Source organism: Centropristis striata, chromosome 12 (genome assembly GCF_030273125.1).
Source record: "Centropristis striata isolate RG_2023a ecotype Rhode Island chromosome 12, C.striata_1.0, whole genome shotgun sequence".
NCBI classification, from domain to species: domain Eukaryota; kingdom Metazoa; phylum Chordata; class Actinopteri; order Perciformes; family Serranidae; genus Centropristis; species Centropristis striata.
Genome location: NC_081528.1, coordinates 34,694,227 through 34,708,473, shown reverse-complemented (window position 1 = coordinate 34,708,473; position 14,247 = coordinate 34,694,227). Strand labels below are relative to the sequence as shown.

General features: G+C 36.2%; 2 protein-coding genes across 3 annotated transcripts in view; one reads left to right on the top strand and one right to left on the bottom strand.

Annotated features, from left to right (window-relative positions):
- zdhhc9 (zinc finger DHHC-type palmitoyltransferase 9) overlaps positions 1–3,979 on the bottom strand; it is a 37,891-nt gene extending 33,912 nt beyond the window's left edge. Inside the window, exons 1-2 of the mRNA XM_059345930.1 lie at positions 3,488–3,979; positions 3,171–3,394 (exon numbers count right to left, since the gene is read on the bottom strand). Coding sequence (XP_059201913.1) covers positions 3,171–3,334 — 164 coding nt within the window. The 5' untranslated portion in view covers positions 3,335–3,394; positions 3,488–3,979. The remainder of the gene's footprint in view (positions 1–3,170; positions 3,395–3,487) is intronic.
- Positions 3,980–9,589: 5,610 nt separating this feature from the next.
- On the top strand, positions 9,590–13,126 carry trmt12 (tRNA methyltransferase 12 homolog). Of its 2 annotated transcripts, none has more exons than XM_059346497.1 (7): positions 9,590–9,803; positions 10,004–10,172; positions 10,325–10,457; positions 10,561–10,711; positions 10,823–10,932; positions 11,621–11,778; positions 12,181–13,126. In XM_059346497.1, exons 1-7 carry the CDS (start codon positions 9,751–9,753, stop codon positions 12,556–12,558), a joined length of 1,152 nt encoding a protein of 383 aa, XP_059202480.1. In that variant the 5' UTR covers positions 9,590–9,750; the 3' UTR covers positions 12,559–13,126. The 2 variants fall into 2 exon arrangements, with proteins under 2 accessions (XP_059202480.1, XP_059202479.1); XM_059346496.1 differs by having other exon boundaries at positions 9,591–9,803; positions 10,259–10,457; positions 12,181–13,125.
- The last annotated feature ends 1,121 nt before the right edge of the window (positions 13,127–14,247 follow it).

Below are 14,247 nucleotides of genomic sequence, written 5' to 3'. Positions count from 1 at the left end.
ATAATTACGCTCAACTGTAATATGAACGTAGCATGCTAACAACCCTCCAGCCATTAGTCACCGCAATGCCTCCTCTGGGCTCTGGATGTTCGGCGTGAGAAGTATCATCTCTCTCTCTTTTTGCTCCGAGCCGGGCAACAGCTCCTTCTGTCCGGACTCAAAGGGAAAGCAGGAGGCCATTAAAGTGCAGAGCAGACAGAGACGGGAAGGGCCTGGCACTATGTGAGAGCAGCTACTTCTCTCCTCTGCTATGCTCCAAATCCATTTGTCCTGGTAGCTGCATACACGCCCACAGTCAAGAGAGGTTACTGTGTTACAGAGAAGCATTTTGTGCTAAATCATCGTGCCTGTTTTTTCAGTTAAAAACTGGCGAGAAAGGGCAGAAGAAACAGGAAACAAGTGGTACACAAAGGCTGATGATACATGCAATCTGAATGAGCAGCAGCACTGATTTACAATCATCATGTTCTTCATCTTAAAAACAATCCATGCAGCCTCAGCTGACACAATTTCGGTTCATGTGCTGCTTTCGAGCCCGGTGTTTGCATCGCTAATGAGTCCACTGGGTTTGGGCGAGTAGTGGTTTGAGACAAAACTGCTGAGACAACCAAAAAAAAAAAAAAGGAGGCAGCTTTCCTTTCTTAAACCAGAGGAGGAGCTGGACACCTATTAAATATTTAACGCCTCAGTATGTGGTCAATCATAAACCTTGTCTCTGTTTCTGAGCACCATGGAGCCACAGTGTGTCTGGGAGATTATCAAAACAGATTCTTGCTTGTTACAAATGAAGGGCCTTGTAGCAAGCTGCAGATCAGTTTACAGTGAGACTGCACAAGGAAACACCTTAGCTTTAAGTACAGTTTAAAAGCCTACAAATGACCAGTACTCATTTAAAAACTACTTTGTCTTCTTTTAAAGGAAATCTGAAGCAATGGCTCAAATCATATCAAAAGTGTGACCACTATCTGGACTTGAACATTACTTTTTATTGCATAGTTATATCCTGTCTGGGTCTGTATGTGTTGTGTGTGTGTGTGTGTGTGTGTGTGTGTTGTCTCCTCTATTTGTATCTTACCTATGTACTTGCTGTCTTTTATATTTGTATTTATTTTTAATTTTTTTAGGGACTACGGATGCAAACTAGCAGCCTTGCTATAATCCGGCATATTTACAAAGATGTCTATCGATGTTCATTAATGTGTACTGTCCCTATCCAAAAATAAAGTATTCATATATATAGACACATGACAGAAGTGGTTGACGAGAGACTAAATCTGAAACTATAACCAACTATTGAGGTAACACATTCATAATTTCAGTCATTTTTCTCGCAAAAATAACAAATATTTGCTGGCTCAAGCTCATCAAATGGGAGGACTTTACCATTTTTGCTTGTCTTATATTATAATTACCTGAAGATATTTGGATAAAACAAGGAACTGCAATGCTGCACCTTGTGTTCTGGGAAACTGTAATCTTGTTATCTTTATAACTTTTCACGTAGTCGATGAATGGAGACCATGATTGCCAGATGGATCAATATATATAATCTATATTTCCTTTACTAAACGATAAATAGTTTGGTCTTGTGTGGTCTGGTGTCGTATATACTGGTATTGCCAATAACCGTGATATTTAAAAAATGTAATACTTATATCATGTTTAATAATTTAGTGTAAATTATAATTTGGTGTACGCTTTTGTACAGTTATGGTTACTATGGAGACTCTCTCCACCTCCCTACGTCAGAAGTTGTATGTCATTGGCCAAAAAAGTAATAAAACACACAATAAATAAGGTGAAAGATCAATTTGACTGATAGTTTTCAAAAAATGTTTCAAAAGATATTGCTTACTGGTGTTATCATGAATCGTTTTAGGCATGATAATCGTGTAATGAAAACATGATTTCGCTGCAGAAATATCAGAAAGTATCAATGCAGAAGTATCAATATTTCACATTCGATGGTGTCGAATGTACCTAAGCTGATCTACAATCAGATTTTCAACACAAATGGGGAAGAAAATCAACTGTGTACCGATGTGTGGAGGTTGTTGATTTTTTTTTTTTTTTTTTTTAAAGGACGTTTTAACTTTTTGTCATGGTATCTAAATGGTCTGGAGTATCAATTTCTTATACTAGCATTGTATTAAAGTTTAAACTTCTGGTATTGTAACAACCTCATTTGGTTTACGATCATAGAGGAACAAAGTAAACTAGAAAATATTTTTTAAAAATGTAAAAGTAGGAAATTAGATATTTGAAATTCTTTCTCAAAAACTGAAATTCTTAATGATTATCTGAATTGCTTCCCTGCTAATTAATCAATTAATCGATTAATCGACTGGTTGTTGCAGCTCTAAAGTCTGATAAGGTTAGTCTCAGGATCATACTGACAGCTACTACAGAAAAATTGGGAGTTTAGACAATTAAAGTGACTTATGAGCACTTTCTCGAGCAAATCATACATTTTAACAGATTATTGTGACAGTAACATACTGTTTTTCATTAAAATTGTAATATACTGTAGAAAACAATGCATTCTGGGCAATATTTGTAGCTAGCTTGCCGTTTCCCATAAAATATAATATATATATTTATTTTATTTTTTTTACACGATACATATATATATATATATATATATATTTTTTTTTTTTTTTTTTTTTTTTTTACACACATATATATATATGATATTTTCTAAGTCTCTTCTTGTCCACATTTTTTAATGGCTGTATTTTATTTAACTAACTCATTCAGTATAGTATATTCAAATTACTGAGGTTACAGTGAAGGCAGCACATAGTAATTGGCTTTCAGACAGTAATATGCTCTATTTACAAAAAATGACTGCATTGTATACTGCAACAATATTGCAACTAGCTTTGTAGTGTAAATCCTTTAAAATCCTTTAAAATTCTTTAAAGATTTTCTACAACTAGCTTCAACACTATTCTGTGTTTAAGTCTACTGTAAAAATCAATGAAATGCAGGATTTTACTGTAATTCAGTATGTGGTTTTACCTCAGTAACATAGTGTAAAGTAAATAACAGTAGAGGAACTTTAAAATTAACAGTAGAATACTGGCAACCCTGCTGCCAGGATTTTACTGTTAATTTACAAGACAATTATTTCCAGTGTAATCCATCGCCAGAGGCAGGAAATGACTTACTCGAAAGCGAAGAAGAGGGAGCAGGTCCCGACGATGAGGAACAGGGTCAGGTAGAAGACCCCCTTCTGCCGGGCCATCATCACCCGTCCGTCGCAGCAGAAAGTGTTTTTTCCCGGGAGCTTCTCCCATTTTCGCACCTTTCGTGTGATCATCACCGCCGACATGGTGTCCTCTCTGCAGCTCTCCTCTCTCAGTCTTTCTCCGGGTTTATGTCAGCTGTTATACTGAGAAACGAGTCAGACAATGAGCTGATGGCTCTCACAAATACTGTTCAATCAATCGGACACAGTGAAAAAAAACAACAACAACACACTTACTCTGTAGCGTTAAAGATTTCTGCACAGGGCGAGGACTGTAAAGCATTTTCTTCCAAAGGGTCGCAGTCACATTATCATTGTTTTCTAATCCATTATTATTTACAGTTTCCCGTCTTTACTGCAGCATGTCATTCCCACAGTGAGGCTCCCACGCTGCTCCTAAAAAACCGACAATCCTCCCAGCAGTATGATATTAAATATAAAAAATACACATTAGAAATTCATCCAAATGCTTGCGGCAGATGTTTCCCACCAGAGGTTTGAGAATCCACCCGTGGCTGTTGCATTGGGCGCGCGGACCTTGACCGATTGACATTCATATCATCTCGATAAATCATAAATGATCGTGCAGGCGTTCATATTGTGACCCCGCAGCCGGACACGCTCACTCTGCCTTCATGTATAAAACAATATTAATTTTTAAAAATCCTTCCGAAGTCAGGAATAACCGCCTGTATGGACGCAAACGCTGCTTGATGCTTTTTTTCCCGCAGGATGCCAGCTCTCGGTTTTAGTCAATGGCAGCAGGAAACACGCCTAGATTGAAATGTCTAATCTTAAAGGGGCAGGACAGGTAAAACAAAAAGGAACAAAGGACGCAGATGAAGGTCCTGTTTTGGATCACATTAATATGCTGATTTGCTCGCCCGGAGGATCACCCCAGGGAGGAGAGTGTGAAGGGATGTATTCATGAAGATAATTGGTAATAGACACCAGATGCATTAATCCCTCAAGTGTTGCTCCATGGAGGCTCCAGAGAGCAGAGGTAAACACTGCAGAGGTCCTCACACTTAATCACTTCCCACTAGAAAACACTATGGACACAACATGCTCCCTTTTTCAATGTCATTCAGAGTATATTTATGGTTTATCAAGCTATTTATACAAGGTTGATACAGCTTTATGAGAGGAAAATTCGATCTATTTCTTCAAATGTATTTCTATTTGTATACATCTCTATTTACTTAAGGCTTTGTATTTCATATTATTGTTTTTGTTTATAAATATAGCACACTTTTTTAAACATTCCTATTTCTTATACAGCAGCAACTTTAACAAGAGTAATTTCCCCTCAGGGATCAATAAAGTATTTATGATTATGATTATGATAATTTGTTACTAAAAATCCAACTGCAAAAAAAAAAGGTTTACAGAATTTCTTCATACCCACAGCATCCAATTGACATTTTGTTTATTCAAAACATTGTTTGATAAAATTTAAAGTTGAATTAGTAGATGTAAAGACAAAAGTTCTCTTAGGAAAGACATGGTTTTAAAATGTATCACATCTGAGTACTATAAATATTTACCATAAGTTGACTGATTTTACTGTTACTACGATGATTTGCAGATTCAATATTTTAAATCTTACATGTTTAAGCTTGGCAAATGCTGGAAGTGTTACATTAAACTATTCACTATGGGAATTAAAAAGGTTTTATGGAGAGAAAAAAAAAAATTTTGTCTTAACTTCAAATGTACCCGCAATACTGAAATATAGTGTGTGTGTGTGTATATATATATATATATATATATATATATATGGGTGCATTTTGCTTCTCCCAGAAAAACCTTTGATTATTTCCCCCTAAAAAAGTATTTACTGGATCTGTTTTAAATAATATTGCTAATCATATTGAATGTTCACCAATAATAATGTTTGGTGTGTATTTATGGCACAATTTATATGAAAAATATTCATTAAATGATTCCCACCCACCAATTATTGCTGTCTTCAGCTTGTGATTCATATATATTGTTAGAGAATATTGGAGGATATTACATACTGCTAGAATGTTTAAAAAAAAAACATACGGACCCGAGGGAGGGGGGTAATATTTTGAGTTTTTGAAAAGTTAACGAGGTTAAAGTGACAAATCTATGAGAAAAAATGTGCAGATTTCTGAGATTTAAAGTGGTGAATCTGTGAGAAAAAAGTTGCTTTTCCCTCCACTTTTTCCTTGAAAATCTGCAACTTTTTTCTTGCAGATTTGCCACTTTAAATGTCTTAAATCTGCAACTATTTTTCTTGTAGATTTGCCACTTTAATCTAGTAAATTTGCAACTTTTTTTCTCGAAATATTACACCCCATTTTGGATATCCACTGAAGTTACCAAATATAGTTCTTCGCCCGATAAAGGGTTAATAATAATAACGATTTTGACACTGACTATACAAGCTTTATAATAGCCCCTGCTGAGTCACTCTGGGTAAAGACATAAAAAGCGATATTAATATGATGGTTCAATATTGGCTCAGCTCAGTCATACAGCTATTAAAGCCTCCTTGTTGCTACACTGAGGCCAGACGACGGCACTTTACCAAGCACACAGGGAGAGAGCTGGACCTGAAACCATCTGGAGAGAGAAACAAGCATCTTTCACTCTCAGGCCTGAAGTCAGAGCCGGCCCAAGCCTCCATGGGGCCCTAAGCAGAATTAGATTTCGGGCCCTCGATTTCTGCCAATAATATTGATTGTTAAAAACAAGTTAATAACCTAAATAATACCAATGCAATAATAATACAAAATATGGTTTTTAATCTCAAAATGTAGCACATTCAACTACAAGAGCGACCTGGGGTATATATATATATATATATATATATATATATATATATACACGTGTGTGTGTGTGTGTGTGTACATGTGTATATATATATACAGTACAGGCCAAAAGTTTGGACACACCTTCTCATTCAATGCGTTTCCTTTATTTTCATGACTACTGACATTGTAAATTCATCAAAACTATTAATGAACACATGTGGAATTATGTACTTAACAAAAAAGTGTGAAATAACTGAAAACATGTTCAGTTATTTCACACTTTTTTGTTAAGTACATAATTCCATATGTGTTCATTCATAGTTTTGATGCCTTCAGTGAGAATCTACAATGTAAATAGGCATGAAAATAAAGAAAAACGCATTGAATGAGAAGGTGTGTCCAAACTTTTGGCCTGTACTGTATATATATATATATATATATACACGTGTGTGTGTGTGTATATATATATATATAGATATATATATGTGTGTGTGTGTGTGTGTGTGTGTGTGTGTGCATGTATATATGTAGATATATATGTATATATACATATATATATACACACACACACATATATATATATATATATATATATATATGCACCACATCAGCAGCAGCACTCTATCTTTGATCATACAGAAATCATTACTCATACATGCAAAAAATAAAAAATAAAAATATATTATTGGTATTATTATTGGTAATTGCTCTTGGGGGCCCCCTAGAGGCCACGAGGCCCTAAGCAGTCGCTTAGTTCGCTAATGCCTTGAGCCGTCTCTGCCTGAAGTGATGGACCAGAGGAGGAAAAGCCTCCATGTCTCCATCAGTCAGATCCCTGCTGTTTTATATCTACTGCAGCCTGCAGAGGAGGAAATTATTAAAACATGACCTGTCAGATGTTCCTTTGACCAGGATGTCAACTCAAATGTAGTCATCAGGACTGCAGGCAACTAAAAGTCAGAATTTCAAATCTAGTGCCACTTTTCATTACATAATATGAGATCAGAGAGGAGGAGGTAGTTTGATGTTACTGCAAGCAGAAAACTTAAATATAGTTCGATTGATGTAATGAGCAGTAGATAAGATATAACTGTGTTTATCCTGGGGGGAATTGTTGTTTAACAGCTGCAGCACAAGACTGCTGATATAAAATTGTTGTTGTATTATTTGTTTTTGTTTATATTTTGTTTGTATTTTTTTATTTTCATCTAGCTATGTCATTTAAGTAAAGTATAGTTATTTATAGGTTTAAGAGGGAGGGTCGCGTATAAGCCCTTTGGGCTTTTTGATCTTTCCTGCATTTTCTTTAACTGTTTCTTGTACTGTTCTTTCTTTATGATTGTATGTTCTTTAAGTGCAAACAACAATAAAAAAAAAAAAAATTAAAAAAATTAAAAAAAATACCAATCAATATAACATATCAATAAAAGTACAGATAACATTAACTCCCCAAAAATGGTTGAATATATCACTACCATGACTACAATACAACTCTTACACATCCACTCAAAGGGCAATAGTGAAAGTCAAAAGTCAATATATCAATAATTAATGGATTCTAAGAAGATGATCAACAGGAAATGCTGAGGCAACTTTTAAAAACATTTTAAAATACATCCTGTATCACAGAAAACATGTCAACAAAACAACTATCAATATAAAAATAACACCAAAAATGTCAAATACGGCTTGAAATCTCAATAAATCTCACTAAAAAAAGTGTAAGAATCTTAGCTCTTCATCTCTTATTTTTGGACCAAAAAGCAGTGTATTTCGGCATCTGTTGCGTCAATTTTGAATATTGTTTTTTCAGTCCCTCTGAAGTCCAACCAATGTGGAAGTCTGGCACAGAAAATAGAAAAGAATAGGGATATGGGACAAACAGTTCTGATACATTTGTAACAAATCCTAAAATATATAAACAAAATAGTAGATAAAGCTTTATCCTCATGAGATAAATGTATTTCTCTGCTGTGCCTCTATAGGTTATTTTTCCCTATTAAACACAAATTCAAAATGTTTTTGTTGTTATTGTTGTTGTTTTAAATCGTTTTAAACATGACCAGTGGTGGAAAAATAAAGTAACTAGTACTTATTAGTATAATGTAGGTAGCAGTAAATAGAAATACTCAAGCAAAGAATGAGTAACGTTGGTTAATACATAGAATTTATGTACAACAGTACTTTATTAAATGTTTATACTGAACTTTGACATTAATTTAATTTATTTTAACAGACATGTTTTGCATAAATTAACTCACTTCACCTTCTTGTGTTTTGAACCGTTTGTCTCCATCTATCGACATTGAGGAGCAACTTGTCCAAACTGCTCCTGATTTATTTATTTTTATTAACCCTTTGATGCACAACATATAAACACCTTCTAATGGTCAAAAATTACAACAGATCATTATATTCATTTTTCCTTTCATACTTTATGAAGGAAAATATTTTTTGTATTCTTACATCAAGTTTACACACATGGGTCAAAAATGAGCTTGTGCATTAGAAGCTTAGTGATACAAAAATTGATACACTAAATTAACAATTTGAGTATATGTGTAACTTTTTAAGGTTTAACTTTTTCTTTTTAACTTTAAAAGAACCATCAGATAACATTGGAAAATCACATATTTTAACATTTGAGACTTATTAGAGCCACCAAATAATAATTTCCATTGGAAAAACACAAATTTAACAAAATAGGATAGTTAATATTGTGTCATCTTTGTCAGGTTTTAAATTGGTGACAACATATAAACACCTTCTAATGCACAACATGGGTCAAAAATGACCTTGTGCATTAGAAGCGTAGTGATTAAAAACAAGGGGTTTTATTCAAAAAGTAAGAAATTAAAACAAAAAATTAGAATGTATGATTATCAAAAACAAGTTACTTGAGGGAAACCTGAAAGACTGAATGATGAAATGAATTCATTGCAAAGATATAGAACATAAAAACTTAGTCGGGTCACTTTAAATCATGGGACAATATTTTGTGGCCCCCACCTTGATATGAAAGTTTAATGTGAGTTTTATATGAATGGCACTTTACAATGTTGAAGGTGTGTGTGTGTGTGTGGAAGGTCCCTTTAATTACTTTTTTGGGTAATTTTGTGTCTCTTTTAAAATAATTTTTTTTTTAGTAATTTTGTATCTTTTTTTTTGGTAATTTTGTGTCTTTTTGTAATAATTTTGTGTCTTTTTTAAATAACTTTGTGTCTTTTTTTTGTAATTATGTGTCTTTTTTTTTTTTAAGTAATTTTGTATCTTTTTTTTGGTAATTTTGTGTCTTTTTGTAATAATTTTGTGTCTTTTTTTGTAATTTTGTGTCTTTTGTGTCATTTTGTGTCTTTTTTTGGTCATTTTGATACTGTAATTTGAGTTTGAGACCCCTGCTTTAGACCCATGTTGTGCATCAAAGGATTAACTTAAAAGGACTGTCGAACAAAACTATAATATAAATAAAGAAGTTTTCATCATTTTTAATAAGAAAATTTCCCTCTTCGGTGCCAGAAAATATTAAAACAATGGCAGTTTAAAAGCTAATGCTAGTGTTATGACACGTCCGTCCTGAACAACGGTCCGACCAGAAACAACGCTGTGTGTTATTGTTCAACAAGCTTCCGGTTAGCTGTAATTTTCGTTGGAGGCTCAATTAGCACGTTTGAACCGTCAAATATAAGAACAGTGTATTTTTTGGATTGTTCGTAAATGGACAGCGTCCCTTGTCTTCGTGTTTCGCAGTGTCACGTGCAACAGTTCAGGTAATTCGCCATGTTAGTGATTGAAAATAGCTGCTGAAGCTAACTGAGCTAGCAGTTAGCATGGGAACCAAATACACAAATGGGAACCTAGTGCAGCTCGATAGAAATATTGTTACAATATTAACAGTAACACGTGATGCTAATTTGAATGGTATTTTAGACACCTTGCATGTAACTTTTAAACGCTGTCTTATTTATAGGAGGTGTCTGCAGTCCACAGAAGCTTTGGATGCAAGTTTGTGCGTCCTGAAACACTCAGATGGGACAGTCCTGCTGCCCCTTCTACAGTCCTGTCTGCCACAGCTGGATCTGCAGTCTCTGAGAGCCATGGTGGCTTCGGACGGTACTTGTGAAATAGTTTGGAGTCAGGTAATTAAAGCTTAGTTTCACTTAAATACAACTAGCAGCAGCTTTAAAGTGTTTTTATGTACCTTTTTGTCCTGCTTTTATCACAGTCTCCTCTGCAGTTGAAGAAGAAGACAAGGAGAACAAGTGGTAATAAAGTGGAGGAAATGTTGCAGGAGCTGTTGGAGTCTCGTGGTGAAAGATGGACAGAGGAGCTGAAGGGGGACCTCCCGAGCAGCTTCCAGAGGCATGGAGACCTCATCCTGCTGGGAGACAACTGTTTCTCTCTGCCACTGTGGAAGAAAATGGGTACAGTGCCTTAATTTACCCACACCCTTTTTAGTAGAGTGTGTAGTATTATTTATCTACCAAATAATTCACAAGGACATTGATTGACCTTTTTTTTTTTTAGATCAACAGCTATGGCGTGCTGTGGCTGAAGGACTGGGGGCGAAGCGGCTGGCAAAGATGAGTCGAATATCCAGGGATGGCTTCAGGTCTCCTGTAGTGACGATGCTGTTGGGAGAGCACAGCTGGGTCGAACATGTGGACAATAGGATTAGGTAAATGTCCGTCCTAATCAATCAAAGTCATGTATTTGCTGTTGATTTTGTTAACTGAAAAGGTCACAATGGCTAAGATATGTCTGAGTTTTTCATGTCTTCACCTTTCAGGTATGAGTTTGATGTAACCAAATGCATGTTCTCAGCTGGAAACATAACAGAGAAGCTCAGAGTGGCTGGATTTGACTGCAGAGGGGAGACTGTGGTGGATTTGTATGCAGGTAGGATAACTGCCAATGTGTGTTTTATATGGATGAAGAATATATATTATTACCAGGCCATAACCTAGAACAATATTGTGCGGGTTACAAATGCAGTAAAGTCAGTAGTGGAAATGTGGCTACTGAGACACAGCTTAGTGTCTTCAGGTCATTTCTTCATTTCTAACAGACCTAAAAAATAAACTATACACTATCAACATGAACTCGTAGCAGGAGGCATCCAAGTATCATGGAAGTAAAATAGAATTAACTTTTTGGTTGTCATGTATGAAAAGACACACAATTAACACATTATTGAATACTTGATTACTGAAAGTGTTTGGGGTTTTTTTGTTTGTTTTTTGAAATATTTTTTATTGCATTTTCCAACATAGACAAAAACAACAAACAACACACTGTGGCCACAGAAAACAAATATCCAATTACAATACAATGAAAATGCTCTATCCCATTACGATTTACAGTGATGTAGCAAATACACAACTGGAAAGAAGTGAAGAGTTGTTAAAAAAAAAAAAAATGTTTTCAAAAATCTCAATTTCCATTTGAAAGTGTATTTTAAACAGCATTTGTGTAGGAAATGTTTCTGTCCAAGCTTTGGATCCATATAAGCATTGTGTCACTAAAACCATAATCAATATAAGTGGTTTTCTCTTGTATTAACTATCACAGCTGTATCTTGTGTCAGGTATTGGATACTTCACTCTTCCATATCTGGTCCACGCTGGCGCTGGTTATGTTCACGCCTGTGAGTGGAACCCTGCTGCAGTCGAAGCTTTACAGAAAAACCTGGTGGCTAACGGAGTGTCTGACCGATGCACGATTCACCGAGGAGACAACCAACAAGTGAAGTGTTTTCATATGATTCCCATCCTGCTGATTCCTTATTGATTGAATACTGCGCTGCAGGCATGAAGTGCTGATTCTGCCCTCTAGTGGTTTAATTGGGTCACATCTCTACTGAAAATCATACCAGCAGCCACTGGAAATAGGATAATTTCTGTCTGTAGCTGCACAAAACTAAACCAATAAAGGTTTACTAAAATATAAGTAGTAACCGCCACAATAATTAAATAAAATATTTTTAGAATTTAGGTCATTTCTTGGGAATAAATGGTCAATCGCTGTTGTCATATTGTATATCTCTAGTAATTTATTTTTTATAATATGTAACAAATAATGACTGACATTCTGGGGGCAATCACTTAGTTAAGGGTATTAAAAAGGTTTTTATTTGTTTTTTTTTAGCTCCAGCTACGTGATGTAGCTGACAGAGTGAACCTGGGTCTCATCCCGAGCTCTGAGGACGGCTGGCCCGTGGCATGTCGCCTGCTGAAGACAACAACTGGTGGTATTTTGCACATTCACCAAAACGTTACCTCACCGTTACCGAACACGGCAACTGTTCCAGAGATCGATGATGCCACCCCGAGGGCTTCTGGGAAGAGAGCTGACAGAGAGGCGTGGCAGGTCTGGGCTGATGACGCAGCAAACAGAATCATCTCTCTTTTAAAGGACGTCACTGGTTCACAGTGGAGGACAAACATCCAGCACATAGAACACGTGAAGTCGTACGCTCCTCATGTTCACCATGTGGTGCTGGACCTGGAGTGCAGACCGTCCTGATGTGAGGAGACGAACACAGAGACAGAGTGCACACACTGTAGCATTGAACTTTTTTTATTGTGCTGCAGTCTAAAGAAGAAATGGGCAGCTGTGAAGTTTCCTGTGTAAACAAATACTACAGCAGCTGATTTCATTACCTGACTGGTAACATAACAAGCTGCAGTGTTTCTAGAAACCTTTATTTATCCAGGGCTGGTTCACTGATGCCGCCCTGTCTCACACTCATGCAAATAAATCCCACGTGAAAGCTGCCAAACTGTACCACAGCCTTATCTGTTTTATATTATTTCACCTTTACTTTACCTGGAATAAATCACATTGAGAAATCAGAAATCTTGTTTTCAAGAGAGTTCTGGCTAAGATAGCAGCATAAAAACTTTTACATCAGCAAGCAACAGACTTAAAAGAGGTTAGGAATCGGGCTTGTAACTGGAGAGTCGCCGGTTCAAATCCCGGTACTGACAGGTCTAGGACTGAAGTGCCCTTGAGCAAGGCACCTAACCCCCATCCACAGCTCCCCGGGCGCAGTAATGTGCTGCCCACTGCTCCTTGCATGGTGTGTTCACTTGTGTGTAAAAAAAGGATGGGTTAAATGCAGAGGTTGAATTTAATCTTCTTCTTCTTAATCCTGTTTTAATATTCTGGCATGGTAATCTAGTTTCAGGTGACTATGTAGCTCACACCAAGACAAGAGTGCAAAGACTTTAAAAGAAGAGAACAGTGCAATGTACCATTGTTCCATTTTCTGGTTGCATAATGAGATTGATTTGCATGCATGTTGGCAGGTTGATAGATGAGGGGTCTCAAAAATACGGCACAACTGGCCTGGCAAAAGCCCACTGGATGACTGCAAAAAAAAGTCTTTTTTTTCTTCATTTTTCATCAAAATGTATTCCTACTCTTTGTCCATGGGTGGTTTATGCTGTCCTACAAATAGTAGCAGTTGAAGATGCTATCGTGACACAGCACTGTCAATTATAGGTAACTGCATGTGATGCCAGGGGAAAATGTCCTTGTCAAAATAAAAGTGGACACAGAGTGTTGGGTTTTCCAAGAAGAAAAAAAGAAGTAAAGTAAAACGCTCCATTAGAGGCTATTCCACCCGGATCAGTTCTCTGAAAAAACAATTAGTCATTGTGGTGATATTTAAAAACATTGAAACTGCTGGAAAAACGGTTATGAATCTTAATATATTGCAATTCAGCAAAATGTTTATCTCATCATGATTTAAGTAACGTGATATTAATGAAATGTGGCCATTCCCATCCCTAATAAACAAACAGTACAACTCTTGTCAGTATATTTTTAGAACTACAGGCGGTAGAAGCCAATTTAATCAGTTCTAATTAATTAAGTCAGGACAACGTGACAGATTCAGTCGAAGCGATGGACATTAAAGGAGAACCAGAATGCAGATGCTTCCCTACATGGAGGGGCACTGAATGGTTTCATTAGCATGGAAATGATGTGAATCACATGATGTGGCCTTCACAGTCAGCAGGTTTGACCCCAATCGAACAGCTCTGAGAGATTCTGGATCCAAATAAGGGAATATCTTCTGGATGAATGGTGTTCAATCTTCCAGTAGAAAGCACTGACACTGCTCCAGTGACTATTGGTGGACCAACACCTTAATGTTGCTGTTTTTCACGTTTTGCTTACTTACTCTCTCACACGGCCATCTGTATC

Bases quoted from the DNA above. Each gene is read 5' to 3' on its own strand.
- trmt12 (XM_059346496.1), top strand. From the start codon at position 9,751: ATGGACAGCGTCCCTTGTCTTCGTGTTTCGCAGTGTCACGTGCAACAG. The intron at 9,804-10,003 runs GTAATTCGCCAT...TCTTATTTATAG, and splicing joins TGTCACGTGCAACAGTTCAG to GAGGTGTCTGCAGTCCACAG. The intron at 10,712-10,822 runs GTAAATGTCCGT...TTCACCTTTCAG, and splicing joins CATGTGGACAATAGGATTAG to GTATGAGTTTGATGTAACCA.